Source organism: Homarus americanus, unplaced genomic scaffold (assembly GCF_018991925.1).
Source record: "Homarus americanus isolate GMGI-L3 unplaced genomic scaffold, GMGI_Hamer_2.0 scaffold54443, whole genome shotgun sequence".
NCBI lineage: Eukaryota > Metazoa > Arthropoda > Malacostraca > Decapoda > Nephropidae > Homarus > Homarus americanus.
Genome location: NW_024750852.1, coordinates 8,832,047 through 8,850,102, shown reverse-complemented (window position 1 = coordinate 8,850,102; position 18,056 = coordinate 8,832,047). Strand labels below are relative to the sequence as shown.

General features: G+C 41.1%; 1 protein-coding gene across 1 annotated transcript in view; it reads left to right on the top strand.

Moving 5' to 3' along the window:
- Nucleotides 1-16,467, top strand: part of LOC121854361 (muscle LIM protein Mlp84B-like) — a 45,696-nt gene extending 29,229 nt beyond the window's left edge. The window contains 7 exon segments of the mRNA XM_042348984.1: nt 1,242-1,420; nt 2,203-2,368; nt 3,062-3,252; nt 4,056-4,293; nt 4,936-5,109; nt 9,986-10,067; nt 13,698-16,467. Coding sequence (XP_042204918.1) covers nt 1,242-1,420; nt 2,203-2,368; nt 3,062-3,252; nt 4,056-4,293; nt 4,936-5,109; nt 9,986-10,067; nt 13,698-13,801 — 1,134 coding nt within the window. The 3' untranslated portion in view covers nt 13,802-16,467.
- Nucleotides 16,468-18,056: the final 1,589 nt, after the last annotated feature.

The window sequence follows — 18,056 nt, the reverse complement described above, 5'->3', positions numbered from 1 at the left end:
ACAACGCATTTAAAAGTTTACTAATTTTGATGCAACAACAACAACAACAACAACAACAATAATAATAATAATAATAATAATAATGATAATAATAATAATAATAATTAATAATAAAATTATTTAAGGTTCCTTTTGTACTGTAGTCTTTTTTTTTCATTTATTGGGCACTCCCCTACATCCTTGTGTAAAGTGAAGCGCAGAAGCGTTTACAGCGCCCAACAGGGAAGCATGCTAAGTTCATGCTTGCTTTATGTCTCATGAGTTAAGGGCGTAGAAGCCTGAAGAGTCGAAGGCGTAGAAGCCTGAAGAGTCAATGGTTTATGTCTAAGCAAGTTATTGGAAGTTCCAACAACTTGTCTCCGAATACGAATTCGTAACTTTCGACTTACAGCAGGTACCTACATTACTGCTAGGTGAACAGGGACGAAGGGGACTAGGAAGAGTGTCCAAACAACTTCCGCCGGTCCGGGAATCGAACCCGTGACATCTTGCTTACAAGGCAAGAACGGTACCTCTCTACCACCAGCTCCCCATACTGTAGTCTAATACGTCACAAAAACCACTGATTCTCTCTGACACCATTGGTTCTCCCTGACAACACTACAGTAGTTCTCACTGACACCAGTGGTTCTCCATAACTTCAGTGGATTTCCCTGACACCACTATTTCTTCCTGGCACAACTGGTTCTCCCTAGCACCACAAGTTTTCCCTGACATCATTGGTTTTTCCTGACACCACCGTATCTCCCTAACACCACTGCTTCTCCTTGACACCACTAGTTCTCCCTGACTCCACTGCTTCTCTCTGACACCACTGGTTTTCCCTGACACCACTGGTTCTCCTTGACACCACTAGTTCTCCCTGACACCACTGCTTCTCTCTGACACCACTGGTTTTCCCTGACACCACTGGTTCTCCGTCACACCACTGGTTCTCCCTGACATCACTGGTTCTCCCTGGCACCATCACTAACATTACCCCATCACTACCACCACTGACATCACCGTTCTCCACGATGCCATCGGTTAGTTTTGTCACCGCCACTAACACCACCGGCCCTCGCTGACACCAAGGCTTCCTCTCGATACTATCACCATTGACACCACCGGCTCTCTCTGACACCACTGGTTCTCCCCGACACTACCACCACTGACACCACCGGGTCTTCCTGACATCACCACTGCCACCATCGGTTCTCGCTGACACCACCACTAACACCGCTGTTTCTCCCCCGTAACAGAAATGGCACAAGCGGTGTTACACCTGCCGCGAGTGTTACCGGCCCCTCGACTCCATGGTGCTGTGTGACGCCCCTGACGGTGACATCTACTGTAAGCTCTGCTACGCCAAGAAATACGGACCTAAGGGCTACGGCTTCGCTGCTGGTGCTGGCGGTGTCCTCGTGCCAGAAAACATTTCGTGAGTTGAACGTTATTATGGTTAATCCTTAAAATAATCTAATAGGATATAATAGTCCGTTAGATGAGAGGTTTCACATCTAATGGATCTCTATATAACGGACTACATGGAGAGAGTAGTCCGTTAGACGAAAGTTTAACATTTAACGGAGTATCTTCCTCAAAAGTCCGTTAGATGGAAGTTTCACGACTAACGGACCTCGACCATAACGGACTACCCTCTCCCATAAAGTCCGTTAAATGGAAGTTTCAGTGTACCTGGGGATTCAGCCACACATGTTCGTCATATGGATTTAGCTTCATGTTGTGGATGTTAACTGCATCTCTACAGTAGCACCACAATAAGGGTAAAATAATCTAGACTGAGCATGACACATCAGGGGGAGATCACGTTTATGGGATTGGGTTAGGTTAGGTTAGGTTAGGATAGGTTGGAATACGTTAGGTTAGGTTGGAATTTGTTAGGTTAGTCTAAATTGGGTTTGGTTAAGTTGGATTATGTTATGTTGGGTTGGGTAGTTTAGGTTAAATTTGTTAGGTTAGGTTAGGTTGGGTTAGGTTAGGTTGGGTTTGGTATGATTACGTAAAGTTAGGTTAGGTTATGTGGTATGATTTTATAAAACAAATTCAAGAGGAGATATTTCTGAACGATCCCTTTATATAGTTAAGTCACTAAGAGGCGATATAATGCTTTTGTATGTGTGTGTGCACGTGTGTGTGTGTGTTTGTGTGTGTGTGTGTGTGTGTGCACTATATATAATGACGTGTGTGTGTGTTCGTCAGAGGGGAGGACGCATTTACTCACTTGAGTAGTGAAGGCCAACTGGTGACGAGTGCCGCCTTCACCGTGCTCGACGTTACCAAGATCGCAGCCAAGGAGGGTCAGGCCCGCTGTCCACGTTGCGCCGGAGCCGTCTTTCAGGCCGAGTCCATGCCCTGCCGAGGAAAGGTACATGCCCCTGCCCATGGTGGCCCACCTTTCCTGACACCTCGACAACCTTGTTAATTCCTACCTCTTCCCTCGATTCCTCTCTCATTCTTTTCCTCCCTCCCTCCCTCCCTGTCCTAACTGCCTGATAATTACTCTCTTCTGACAGTCTGACATTAGTATTTATTAAATGTCACTAATAGTGTCTCAGCTCTTACTTGTTTCAGCCACGTCAATACTGTTGTTATTGTTCACTTTGTACCTGTACTTTAATGGTTAGATACACTATTTCAATATTAATATATCATGTTTAACCTTTCTCTCTCTCTCTGTCCTCGCCTGAGTCTCACCACCGTCAACCACTGTACCTATCCTGACCTATACGGATGTATTACTAACATCAAGTAAAAAACTAAGTGATTAAATGAAGTCATGTTTACTATGCTGATTACACTTACTCCTTGGCCTCTACTGTGCCAGGCGAGAGGTCGTGTTTACCTTGATGGGATTGACTCAACTAATGGGATGATCTTAAGAATTTTGGTGATGCACCAGACGAGGTCGTGTATGTTACTCTAATGTTGACCAAACAACTGATGGAATGACTTTATCAACTTCCTGTTGTGCCATAAAAGGTCATATTTGCTAAAATAGGACTGAAACGACCGAATGCATTACCCGTCACCCATCTTTGACTTACTCCCCTTTCCCCAGGAATGGCACAAAAGCTGCTACAACTGCTGCGAGTGCCACCGTCCCCTGGACTCCATGCTCTCGTGCGACGCCCCCGACGGTGAGATCTATTGCAAGCTGTGCTACGCCAAGCGCCACGGACCTAAGGGCTACGGCTACGGCCACGTCCCTGCCCTCGTCTCCATTGGCACTGAGGACGGGGCTCCCATGCCGTGAGTCTCGTTTGATACTATACCTCCTTTTTTCCCTTTCTCTCTCTTTCTGACCAACTCATGTAAATTATTATACATATCAAGGGTACAATGTTGGCTTGACTATTTCTTTGGGGGTGGGGGGGGTGGGGGTGGGGGTCACACACACATACACACAAACACGCACACGCACACACACACACACACACACACACACACACACACACACAACACACATGCATACACAGGCACACACACACACACACACACAGACACAGACACACACACACACACACACACACACACACACAGACACACACACACACACACACACACACACACACACATCATGCTCGGCGTAGACTACTCCGGCTACATCAATGCTCTCTCCACCGTGGAAATGCCATCCGTCAGTGACCTCCACCACCAAGCACTAGCAAGGTTTGGCAGTGGACTACTGCACCATCCTCGTCATAGCCACCTCCTGCCACCGGCAGTCCCCCGCCCACCTCGAGCAGTCCGCCACTACAACAAAATTCAGCCCATAAGAGCCCGCACCGATAGATATAAGAATAGCACCATCCCATCGATTGTTAAAATAATAAACAACTCCTGATTTATGTACAGTACAGAGCTGTAAATGTATTCAACGCATATCATTATGTCTAAAGCAAATGTAAGTTTGTATATTTTCAGCCACCGGCTGCAACTCTATTAATAAACCGTTTATTATTATTATACACACACACACACACAGGCTAATCTTCAGGTGATCTTTCTCCTGTACCCTCATCTTATACTGCCATATCTCTCTCCACCACCAGCACCGACATCCGACAGTTTGGGTTTGGAGCACGCCCCACCAAGGACTGGGCACCCCCAATAGGCAGCGTGCGCCCCGCCCCAACACCCAGCAGGAGCGCCCCCTGGAGGACAGGCGGGGGAGGAATGCCCACCCCCCTGGCAAGTGGCGTCCCTAACCAGCAGGTACAGCTAACTATTTCCCCACCTCAGCCAGTGCCCATCGGTACTACTGTACCAGTACCCCGCGGCTTTGAATCGGTGAGACTAACGCTAATAACGCTCTAGCTACTACCATACTATGCCATACTGTACTGTACTGTAGGTAATAACTCTTGCCTCTTATCTTTGTCTCTCAACTTAAAAGATCAATTTCTCTTTTTTTCATCTTTTTATTTTCTTTATTAATCATAATTATAATGGCTGTGTGTAATACTGATAATGACTATATTATTATTGTCTGGCTGTAACACCTCTACTGCACCTCCACACTATAACGCTACAAGGTTCTGGCATCTCTAACGTGTAGCTCTGTGCTAGCTAGTACAGCTCACACATTACGTAGTGTACATCAAAATTTCACACACACACACACACACACACACACACAAACACATTTTGTCTAGTCCTGCATGTTACAGAACTCAATTTTGTATAGAGAATAACATGTACACTCCCGGAGAGACACGTCCCAACACACAGTGTTGGGCAAGACACAAAAGCCGCTTCACCTTAACAACAAGCTTACTGACACACGCCCGCGGAAGAGCTCGCGGCCTGTGTCCCGGGGCAACTACAACAACACGGAGACAAGTAATGGCCGTCTCCACAACCATAACAAACACAACCGCACGTTGATGCCTTGAGATACTAACTGACACTGCTTGTTGGCTTCTTATGCAGTCGCAGAAGCACTGGGGTCTTGGCCAAGTACAGGCTCAGGGCAGTAGTCAGCAGGTGACCATGCACAGCTCTTCTCAGAAGGTGATCGTGCAGAGCTCCTCGCAAGTGGCGGTGCAGAACAGCTCTCAGCAGATCAGCAGCTCTGAGATGACCACCCAGCATGGCGTGAGTCAGGTGAGTGTCGGGGAGTCCTCCGCTCAGCAGGTGGTTGCTAGCCAGCAGGTCGCTAAGGAGGAGTCCTCTAGCGTTCAAGTTGGTCAGGCCTCCCAGTCGTCTAGCGTGCAGCAGCTGTCTAGCGAGCAGCAATTGTCTAGCGTGCAGCAGTCGTCTAGCGTGCAGCAGTCGTCTAGTGTGCAGCAGGTGGTCTCTAGCCAAGAGTCGTCTAGTCAGTCAGTGAGCAGTGTGAGCCAGGTGCAGCAGGTAGAGCAGAGCAGCAGCAGCCGCAAGGTGGTCAAGCGAAAGGTTCGCAGAATTAAGAAGGTATGCCAATACCACTTGGACGGAGACACGAGACCATCCCTCACTGCACCGTTAAGAGGATGACGCTCATATTTCAGTACTAGGCGCTGATCAAGTCATTCACAACACAAAGACTCGCCATCATTTGTGATAGAAAGGCTTCTGATCAAATGAAGACTGTACTCGTGGATTCACTTGTTATTGATGTCACTGCAAGATCATGTTTTTTCTAACGTTTCAACGTGACGTAGAGTACTTCTGACCAACCATCGAAGTGAAAGTCCTTCTCGGAAGACTTTTTGCCAAAATACATAAGGGAGTTTTGTCTTGTACAAAGGAGGTCGTGTGACTAATGCCAGGACCAATATCTCGTTAGCTTTGCATGGTGCACTTGTCAACGTGTCCTAGTGCTATACCAGACAACTGCAGGAGTTTGGCGTGTCAGACTTGTTTCCCCACCACACGCTGCATCCCCCCCGAGGCTCTCCTGAAACTTACAAATTTAAGCTCAATCAGTTGTAACAAAATTTTGTCCAGTAATCCAGACATTAAGGTTAATATCATATTATCTCATTTCCTTCATAACACAAGGCCTCTGTTTACTAGCCCATCGCTAAGTATATTTTTTGTTCCCGACACATGTACAGTATGTAGCGAAGCTGGCTCGTAATGATGGAGAGTCAGCGAGTAGGTGCAACCGGTGTGGGGGGACACAGGTAAACAAAACCTGTAGGTGTCTGCGGTTATGTCACGTTACACATGATCGTTCTCCATCTTCCTACAAGAGATCTAAGCCAACGTGACTGATCGAACTAAGGTTCAGTAACTCAGTCGCGCCGCATTAATGGATAACCTCACAATGGACAGGATTTAAGAATATTTCTAACAGCAAGAGGATATTTCCGTGTAGCATGACGATACGAGTCTAAGAGGACAGCGAACTGTTCACTCTATGCGTTAAGGAGTCTTATCAGGCGTTCAGGGTTCGCACGATGCTGTTTTTAACCTGTATGTATGTATGTATGTATTTATCTTGATAGAACTACACAGGAAAAAGGAAACAATGGAGTACCTTAGATCTCGTCTTTATTCAAGACATCTTCAGAGGCAACTGAATTTACAGGGACTGAGAGAGGCATAAAAACACAGGGTGACCTAACAAAACATCAGGTCAGATCAATAACATGAGATCCACTAATCCACACACCTCCACCACCGCAAACATAAGAAGAGCTTATAAAAATGGGCGACATAACTCGTGTTGTCTTTTCAGGTAAAAAATATGAGACACACTAATCATCTATCCTACATCTACCTCAAATGCCTTCAAAACATTTTTAACCTTGGGCCACCGACAAATAAATTTATGTGACATATTATCAGTTTTGTACTGACCATCACTAAGGGTTATAGAATTCATTTCCCTAATCAAACTTGCTTCAACCAGAAGTCTTTCTGTGACACATGTTGATTTATACATTTCTAAACTGTTTTCCCAAGAAGTATAATAAGCAGCACCATATAAGTAGACCAATACTAATACAAAGGTCTGGCGACCCGAGGGAGCAAAACAAAGAAAAACAAAACGATAGATAAGATGAAGCGATCTGGTTGAGCCCAGATTCAGTCAACTCCTACTGTATTTAAGTTTCACCACTTTTCTTCAATCCCTAATAATTTTCTCTCACCTCTTAACTCATGACTCCAATGCCAATGTAAATTCAGTTGCCTCTAAAGATGTCTTGAATAAAGACGAAAGCTAAGGTGCTCCATTGTTTCCCTTTTCCTGTGTGGTTTTATCGAGATTTATCCTGTCCACGTTTCCATTGTGGATCTACATGAAGTATGTATGTATAATGTATGTATGCATGTATGTATGTATGTATGTATTATATGTAAATGTGTGTGTGTAACCAGTTTTCTGTACACACATTTACAGAACTGTGAACTCCTAATATGTCTCCTTAAAGTTAAACAATCAAAACACGAGCGACACACGTGGGTAACTGTGGGACGCCTGAGCCACACCTTCCCGGCAGTAATAACACAGTACGTCTTGAGGACCACAGCTGGGTGAAGGCAGAGTAAGTATCACAAGAACATCAACAACTGGCTTACGAGACGCCAAACAATAAGTGCGGTACAGTAGCTACTTAGCGCCAAATCAGGCACATAAATTGTCTGGGAGTATTGGGTTAAATAAAAGAAATGTCTCACTACACTAATTAATAATTAAAATGTCCATTAAATAAATAAAAACAGGCATAAATCCCACACAAAATTACGTTAAAACCAACGAAAGGTGTTTATAATTAAACATCATTTAAAAATTAAGACGAGAAGCTTAAAAGTGAAATAATTTATATAAAGAAAGAATAACTTATATGTAGTCACGTTAAGTATATATTAGTACTACTATTTCTATTACTGCTAATATTATCACTGTCATTTTTCTTATTATTATTTCAACAATGTATTCTGTTAAAGGTTGGCAGGATGCTCACAATATAATTATAAAGGTGGCATATTTCACATTGCTTTCACATTACTACTTTTTGTATATAAGTTAAACGCGAAACAGAATCCTCGAAAAACCCACATTAAACCATTAACTATATACTTTTAATACTCTACTATCTCTACTATTATAAAAACCGACATCGATAATACTATATATAAATATATATATATATATATATATATATATATATATATATATATATATATATATACTCTATAGGAGAAAAAACCGACGCATGACAATAAGTATTTCTCTAAAGTGACATCCATATAATTATTTCTATTCCTCTAGTATGAAAATAATAAAATAAATACTTTATGACGCGCAGATATAAATAATCGACTTTTATAAGTAAATTGTAAAATTTAAACGAGATGGCGTTACTTGTGTGTAACCGATGGTGACTATTATTCCCCCGTCAACTTGGATTTTGACAGCTACAATGTGACACTATTCACTTGACGCGACATGGAATAGTGACATGAGTGTTGTCCCCGTGTATTGACATGAGTGTTATTCCAGTGTTGACACGAGAGCTATCTCAGTGTTGACATGAGAGCTATCTCAGTGTTGACATGAGAGCTATCTCAGTGTTGACACGAGAGCTATCTCAGTGTTGACACGAGAGCTATCTCAGTGTTGACACGAGAGCTATCTCAGTGTTGACACGAGAGCTATCTCAGTGTTGACACGAGAGCTATCTCAGTGTTGACACGAGAGCTATCTCAGTGTTGACATGAAAGCTATCTCAGTGCTGACACGAGAGCTATCTCAGTGTTGACACGAGAGCTATCTCAGTGTTGACACGAGAGCTATCTCAGTGCTGACATGAGTACTATATCAGTGTTGAAATGTGTACTATCTCAGTGTTGACATGAGTGCTATATCAGTGTTGACATGAGAGCTATCTCAGTGTTGACATGAGTACTATATCAGTGTTGAAATGTGTACTATCTCAGTGTTGACATGAATGCTATATTAGTGATGACGTGTACTATCTCAATGTTGACATGAGTGTTTCCTAGTGTTGACATAAGTTTTATTTCTGTGTTGACTTGAGTGTCGTCCCAGTGGTGATGTGAGGTGACATGAGTGGTCAACCGCTGGAAAAATGAGGGATCCAATGTTGACATGAGTTGGCATATGTGCTTAGGTTACAAGTGATGGCATGATTCTATACCCGTGATATGAAACAGCATGAGCGTATGCCAGCTGGGATGACATGAACTGAAATAAGAAGTGTTTATCAGTAGTGTCATGAGTTGACATGACTGTAAATCAACGGTGACAAGCACTGACATGTGTAATTTGCTAAAGTTATGATATATGTTTACAAATCTAGTGACATGATTACTTACCACTTTTGACATGACCGACTCCCGCACCCCCTGACACAGACAACCCCCCGGCTGCGTACACCCCCTCCCCTCTACCTCCTTAAGAAATAAATAAATTCATCTCAAGTTTATCTGCCTTGATAATAAATAAAACATTTCCAAGAACATAAAAATCCCATTAAAAATAAAAATTATATCTTATTCCCATTTCATGCATTTGATTTGTTATTTTACTGTCCTTGCATGCTATTGTGTATTATCATTATCTACATTGTGTAAACCGGATTTATGTACGAAATACTGGAATACTGTAATGTTCTTTTAAGTCAGGGTTGCCAAAACGTGGATTGTAACGTGTCAGGGTGTTGCAATGTCTAGTGTGACACAATTATTTATGTTACGTGATATGTGACGCACTGCAACCTCATGTTGTTATGTGACGCAACACCCCATGGTATGCAATGTCTGGAACAGCTAATTATACATCTTGTTACGTGAAGTGTGACGCCACAACACCCTATTCTATCCCCAAGTGTGTGAAGGAATAACACCACATGTTACGTGAAATGTGACGCCATAAAGTACCTCACTACTATGGTACAATGACGGCACATATGCGCTACTTTGCCTGATGTACTTCTTTAATATACATACTGTATGTGTGTGTGTGACGACCCTTATTAAAACACCCCTCTATGACGTGACGGCTGACGCTCTGTCTGTATCCCGGCAGGGTGAAGTCACAACTGTCGTCACCGGCACTCGAGTTGGTCCTGATGGCCGACCCGTTCAGGTCATCTCCGGAGTATCGCAAGGTAGGTAGGCCGGTGTGGCTAACTGTCCATACACACACACACACACACATTTTCCCTACCCAACTATTACCATTCCTTCGACGTAGCTCCAGCACATTAGGGCATAACTTGAGTGTGTGTATGAGTGCGTGTGTGAGTGTGTGTGTGACCGAAGCCTCAGCCGTAGATAAAAAACGTCTCATAAAATAACTGTTTGCTATGAATTAATAGATTTTTAGAAACCCAAATACATATGAATATTTTCTATTAACTAATTTTTTAAATATTTTTTTCCACAGTTAAGTTACCATAGATTTATAGAGTCTACAGTATTTAACCAGTCTTTTAGGATTTAGGATTTTTTATTTACTATTATATAGTTTCCTAGACTAATTAACCATTCTTTTAGGGTTTAATTTTTTCTTCTATTTTTTTTGAAGTAAATCCTAAGTAATCCCAAATCCTGGTGGAACTTCAACATGCACGAGGGTGTAGTATAGGATTAAGGTAACGACCACATCCTAGTGTTTATTCTGACCTCCTCCCACCACTGTGAATGTTGCTAGATTTGTAACTTCTTCAGAGGCAAGATTCCAGTGGATATGTAGAATAGAATGTAAACTTTTCTCGTGCATGATAAGCCAGTAATTACATTCAAAAGTCAAGTGGAATATATTTTTTACAACTTAATACACTCCAAGTACAGTTTCTAAAATGATTTTTTATTAGAATAATTAAGTGTGAAAATATGATTTAAAGGCATATTTTATAACAATGCAGTTTTAGTGGGTAAAATATCAAAAGCATTAAATTGTCGCCTTCAGTTTGCAATTAAATCTTGCAGAACATTCACAGTGCTCCTGCAACACCATAGAAGTGTGCTAGCATCAGTGTGTTGCTATTTTACTGTGTGTGGTGACCGTACGACACAACACAACAAACATAAAGTGTCCGAGATTCTAGATATTCTAAAAAAAAAAGTGTTTGAATGAATTTCCATCAACAATAAACATATCGAAGTCAAATAAATATACAGATGTTGGTGAAATTATAGGTTTGTGTTTGTAATCTAACGTTATAAACATTTACCAATTACACTCATTTGATAAATTTGAGCAAGCACGCCAAAATTTCCCTTGTAACACTTATTAGATAATATTTAGAAAGCGCGCCAAAATTTCCTTCACTAATAACGCATATTTGATAATTAAAAACAAAAGCGCACCAATATCACTTGCGTGTATTCTTCAATCAACGACTTTGTTTACCAGAAGGACATTTATTGAGTTTGTCGTGTAGTGACGTCATGAAGCACCTTGTAAACAGAGCCAGCGTATCCTCCTAATGGCCTGGATTTTCCCTATGAATTTCCCCCCTCTCTCTCTCTCTCTCTCATCCCGCATTTCTTGTATCTGCCTTCATCTTCCTTGCTCTTCTCTTTCTCTCTTACCCCATCTCTACATTCTCCCTTTCCCTCTACTTCTCTCTATCTCCCTTTCACCGTCTATCTTTCACTTGTCATCATCTTTGTAGTCTTCCCCCTTTGCATGATGCTATTAATCCGATTATTTGTAAAAACTTCACACACTACTGCCTCTTGTTTACCCCTGCTTATTGTTTACCCCAGTCTGTTGTTTACCCATGTTTATTGCTTACCCCTGTTTGCTGTTTATCCCTGTCTGATGTTTACCCCTGTTTATTGTTTACCCCTGTCTGTCTTTTACCCCTTTCTGTTGTTTGTCCCTGTTTTTTGTTTACCCTTGTCTATTGTTAACCCCTGTTTGTTGTTTACACCTGTCTGTTGTTTACCTCTGTCTGTTGTTACCCCCTGTTTGAATCTCTCATTTTACTGCTCATTGTCCCTCTTGTTTACATATTCACTCCTTGAGTTATAATTCTACTTTTGTTTTGCATTTAACTATTTGTTCGACGCTATTATTCGAATTACATATATATATATATATATATATATATATATATATATATATATATATATATATATATATATATATATATATATATATATATATATATATATATATATATATTTTTTTTTTTTTTTTTTTAAGGTTTTGTTGCAATAATAATCATACTGATCATTCGTGTTTTTATTTGCAAATGTCATCATTTCAAGAGCTTTCAGTTTTAATGTTTTATTTCTCCTTAAATTCATGAGTTGATTCCTAAGTTTTTTTAATTTATTTATTTGTTGTTGTTTTTCGTTTTGTAACATCTTGCGGTGACCCACAGGGATGAGTTAAAATCAAAAGTAAAATTTACTAAACCCTATTCTATGTATTATTGATCCTTAGAACAGCTTAACAATCTTTTATAGTTCCACACATTGGTCTATAAATAAATAAATATATATATATATATATATATATATATATATATATATATATATATATATATATATATATATATATATATATATATATATATCTTGATAAAATCACACGTGAAAAGGGAAACAACGGAGCACCTTAGCTTTCGTCTTTATTCAAGACATCTTCAGAGGCAACTGTTGCCTCTTCAGTTGCCTCTGAAGATGTCTTGAATAAAGACGAAAGCTAAGTTCGTATTTTAACCAAGATTTATCTTATCCACGTTTTCATTGTGGATCTACATGAAATACTGTATATATATATATATATATATATATATATATATATATATATATATATATATATATATATATATATATATATATATATATATACATATATATAGACCAACAGATTCATCGTGATTAGTTAACTACGGTACTGCCATTCGTATCAGTATTATGTGTAGCACCAAATAATGGTTAGTCGTTACAGTTACTCAATTCACTACACTTATATGGTCAAAAACCTCACCTTAAAGAACTACCTTATTTATCTATACACATTGAATACTAAGTCTGTTTCTATGGACAGGGAAATACTGTCATTAATAATCCTCCCCTTCGTTTAGTTCACCTGACGAGCTCCTACTAATTGGAGGTGATGAGGTAGGCAGTACTCTCCCTGTGGGTCTGGAAGGTTCAGATTATTATTTCTTCTTTTGTTTATTAATTATTGTTTATTTTGTTTTCTTCCTCTACCTTCACCATCTCCTGTGCAGCACCTCCGACTACCCAGCGTGTGCCTGACCTCCTCCCTGATGACCTCACCCTCGCTAACACCCAACCTAACATTCCTCCAGAGTTGCTTGCTGATATGACTGACCTTCAGGCTAACATTCCCCCTGAAATGCTTGCTGACACCACAGCTCATCATGCTGCCTTGGCCTCCCAGCAGTCTGCCATGTCACTTCAACAATCTGCCATGTCCCTTCAACAGTCTGCCGTTTCCACTCAACAATCCACCATGTCCACAGAGCATGTAATGTCCTCTCAGCAGTCCTCTAAATCAGTTGTCAAGCAACAGGTGCATATGTCCTCCGAATTTTCCTCCGCTATGTCTGAGTCTGAGTACATGTTACAGTCCCAGTTCTCCTCTAACCCACAACCCATGCTGGAGTATCAGCCTGGCCTCCAGCCTTCATCCCAGTATGAGTCTCAGCCTCAGCATGAAGCGCTGTTTGACTCTGGGGAGACTATGATGCTCCAGCCCCAACAGGAAGAGGGCGTCGTTCCAACAGGTGAAGCCCCACTTTTACCTCCAGGTCCTGATGAAGAAGAAGAGGAGGAAGAGGAAGAAGAGGAAGAGGAGGAGGAGGAGGAGGAGGAAGAAGAAGATGAAGAGGAGGAAGGCGTGGCCGACATGTAAACAAAGTGCGACGCGAGATCCTAGGTTGAAGACAGACGGCGACGACCAACCTGCGGGAGGCTACACCAGCAACACCCCCCTCAGCCCACGCACCGCTTCACACAGCCTACGCTTGGACACGTTTAACGCCTTTTGCTCAAATGATTGGTTTTTCTTATCTCGCTAGTGAATCTTGATGTTTTAAATTTGTTTTAATTGGTGTGGATAGCGCAGTTTTTGTGCCTCCTATTGCATTAGTTACTCTGTACACTTAGTGCTCGATAAACAATCCTATCCTTTAAAAAATAAATACGCTGCAATCCTTATTTCAATGACAGCTTTAGAAGCAATATTGAGTGTACGCTTCCCCCAAAAGAGCTTGGAGATCAAAGGCACAAAAAGCCAATTTGTTGATCATCAAACTTGCAGCTCATTGGGGCCAGTTTTAAATTAGTAGATCACCCAAATGGCTGTACATAGATTAGAATATAACAATTAAAAAAAAAATGCACTGAGTTCCTTGAGAGAATGTGAGAGGAATTCAAGTTAAGACCCAGAATCAGTGAAGCTCTTCCCACAACAGACAACAGACACATACCACCAATCCCTGCCTCTGAGGATGGATCCTCCTTATTTCCGAATCGAATTCTCATTTTCTTTCCGAGTCGTTGTAATTGTTAAGTGAGTATCACGTTGTATCCCTCGTGAAGAGCGCTTCCTGACCCACAGTAAGAGGGATAAGATGATGTCGAACGAACGAACGACGCCGTGAGAAAGGCCCCCGTGTTGTCGACGTCGGGTCCCAGTGCTGGATCACTGCTGAGCTGCGGCCCGCGCCGCCACGGGGGCCCTTCAGCTTGCTGCCATGTTTAGTGCTTCCCTAGTTGCCACCACCACTATCTTCTTCATTATATCATTAAGCTGGATTAAAACACATTCTACTTATATAGATAAAATAGCAAAGAGTGTCTTTTAGTTATTTATACGTTGGTGAATCGTCTTAGAATCTGGTCCAGAGCAAACATGGCACGGGGTTGTAAGAAGTTGGGAGACGCGAAGTGCGATTATCTTAATATTCAGTGATTTCACAAATATTCAGATGGAAATTGTTAAGTCAAAATACGAAGTTCTCGCCTCTGAGGATATATTCACACAATGCTGATGTATAGTTTAAGCATAGTAGCTGGTACATCTTATCAACACACTCAACTGTAATTCGTGACAAACAGACAATCAGACGTCAAAATATTTTTATCAAACGGTGGTAAATAATCATAAGTACGATCAACCCAATAGCTCTTGAGTTATGGGTGTCGATCTTAGTGATACAGGAACCTAACTGTATAAATGAAGCGAATTACTGGAACAATATTTCTGGTCTTCGTTTCGTAACAACACTGTGACGACAGTTCCTCACAACCATTTATATGTATATATATATATATATATATATATATATATATATATATATATATATATATATATATATATATATATATATATATATATATATATATATATATATATATATATATATATATATATATAAAAATATATATATAAATATATATATATATATATATATTTATTTATTTATTTTATCAGATAAAAACCTAGAGGAAACTTGCTTAGTGCCAGTTAGTGTAGGCAGAAGCTCCTAGTAGATGCCACAAGCGAGCTAAACCCCTCCGAGATATGCATCACCGCCCTCCGACACTGCGAGAGGTGCCGCAGGGCGTGTGTCGGGGACCTCAATGGAGATATGACAATAAGGCCCAACAAGTGCGTTTATTTTAGCATTCATTTTTTTTTTGGTAATGAATGAGTTTTTGAGAAGTACAGTGCGGTCTTCACTGTTGCCAGATATAAACTAGATTTTAATTAACAGGTCCAAAGATAAATTATATTTATCATTGCCCTGATTATATATTATTTAAGGCAGAGGTTGTGTGCCCCCGACTACACGAGGGGACAAGCGTTAACACGGTGGGACACAATCTCTCTTATCGTGTTCAATCCTCCAATTTTTATCATTACTGTTTTTTTCTTTGCCTCGTACAAGAGCCTCAAATACAGTTTTCTCTGATTTTCCTTATAAGTATAATAAGACTGTGGATCTTGTATGAAGCACCAGCTCCGAGAAGTCCTCTCCTCCTTGTGTTGACCGATTCACTGTTTCACTGCTTTGGCCTACGTCTCGAATCAGTGATCCCCCCCCCCCCCAAAAAAAAAGAAGAAAGCTTATCATACGACTGATCACATAACCAGTCAAAGCCAGTGAACAATTAGACTTTCCCTGACTTATGGCGGAATGAAACAAACGCAGCCGACCAAAGGACCAGATGGACGGAGGTCACCAAGAGCCTCCTCATGTCATTTTGGCTCGGAGGTTCGGACTTCTCAGGTTCTAGAGAATAATAATAATAAAGAATAAGGTCATTATTATCATTCTTGTCATTAAGACTATTACTTGTAGTTTTAATCGAGGTCAACTGGTCACTTAAGACTTTGAAACACTGTTTTTTGATGAGCCTAGTCCGTTGTTATGTGGTGGTGTTTATGTTAGACTAGAAACTATTTCTTTGGAGCAGATGAAAAAAAAAACACTGTTAGCGACACTACACGCTTGTATCTTGTATCTCACACTCTGCATTTGTTTTAATTAAATATTAAATGTTTTCTCACTCGCTTTGCTTTATTTTCTCCTTTCTGAATAGATTTTTTTTTTGGGGGGGGGGGGATAGCCCACCTGGGCACAGGTGGTCCTGATGGGCGAAAAAAAAATATTTAGAGGAAAAAAGAAAATGTTAATCAACACCACGAAGAAGCCGGAAGACTAGCTTTAGCTTTATGAAGCGAGACAGAAGAAGACAAAGTATTTCACAATTTGGCTGTGAGGAAAGAAAAAGCTACTACAACGGGTTATTCTATTGTGCCCGACATCCACATAGAAGTAGAGGAGAGAAACCATTAGAAGGAATTTCAGAAAGCAAAGACTTGTGCCATACCCTGTCAAATGCTTCGATTTTCCCATAATTCCTAAGAGAGGCTGACCAAAGATAGGTGCAGTAGGAGAGCAGATCACCAGTAGATAAATTTCTGGATGTTCTGGGTACCAGTCCCATACCTTTTGAACGATTCTTCCTGTTAGCTGCTGCACTACTAGCTGTGCAGTTATTTCCAATACCCCGTAATAAAATATGCTAATCCCATTCCCATAAAGGATATCAATGAGTTGTCTCTTCCTGGTTTTTTAATAAATTACCAAACGGATATATAATGCAAATGGAGTCTCACGATCTTTAGAGTGCCTGTGCGTTGCTGCTCCTTTTTTATACGTTGTGAAGCAGTTATACTGCAGTAACTGTGCTATTGCAACATCCGATTGGAATACGCCATGATTCTAATGGGACTTGACGTCCGCACCATGTTCAATATTACAGACAAACTGAAGAAGTGTTGGCGGAATGGATTCCTGACACTTTTCATGGTATTCATGGTCAAATTTTAACTTGTGATTAAGCATTTCTTTTCAAATGAAGTCAGTAGACTTAGTTAAGTGTATGGCTTCATTGTATTTGCTAGCCTCTGACAGAACGGAACTTACATCCGTTTTGAATACAATCAGAACATCCCGTCCCTTCTTATGCACTTTTAACTCTGGTATGCGGGAGAGCAGCTGCTCTTTCAACCTCGTTGAATTCACGTCTGGTGATTCTACACCAAGTTGCTGAAGTCGTTGCTTATAAAGATATGCTAAATCTGCAAGCCTGAATACAACTGGATTCGTCCCACCACTTGTAGCCTTCGTATCATTAATGGAGATGACGAGTTCGGAAAAGGCAATTGGGCAGATGTCCTTGCTAGTCGACTCTGTTTTCTGCTCTTAATTCAGGGCAATGAGGTAGGCCCGCTCTCTGTTGTATAAACCAACTAAGCAGGCGGGATGATACTTGAATTCCAGTGCGACAGCATCCCCAGCTTTGCTAGGAGCCTTCCTTCGCTCAGATTCCTTGCACACTCGTTAAGTCGTTTACTCAATTTCATTGTCATTGCTTGCGTTAAAGCTGACGTTGGGGTCTCACGCTCACAGAAGAAGCAGGGTGGTCGCGAGGGCTGAGAAGTTCCTAGTCGCTAGTTACTGATCTCTTCTGTGTTTTTAGCCACTCCAGCAGATGCTCTCTTCTGGGCCCTTTTTAACTTTGTGTTGTTAAGCAACAGCCTACAGCTCTGATGATATTTTACAGTGTTCCTTGTCAGTGTGGCCTCTATTCCA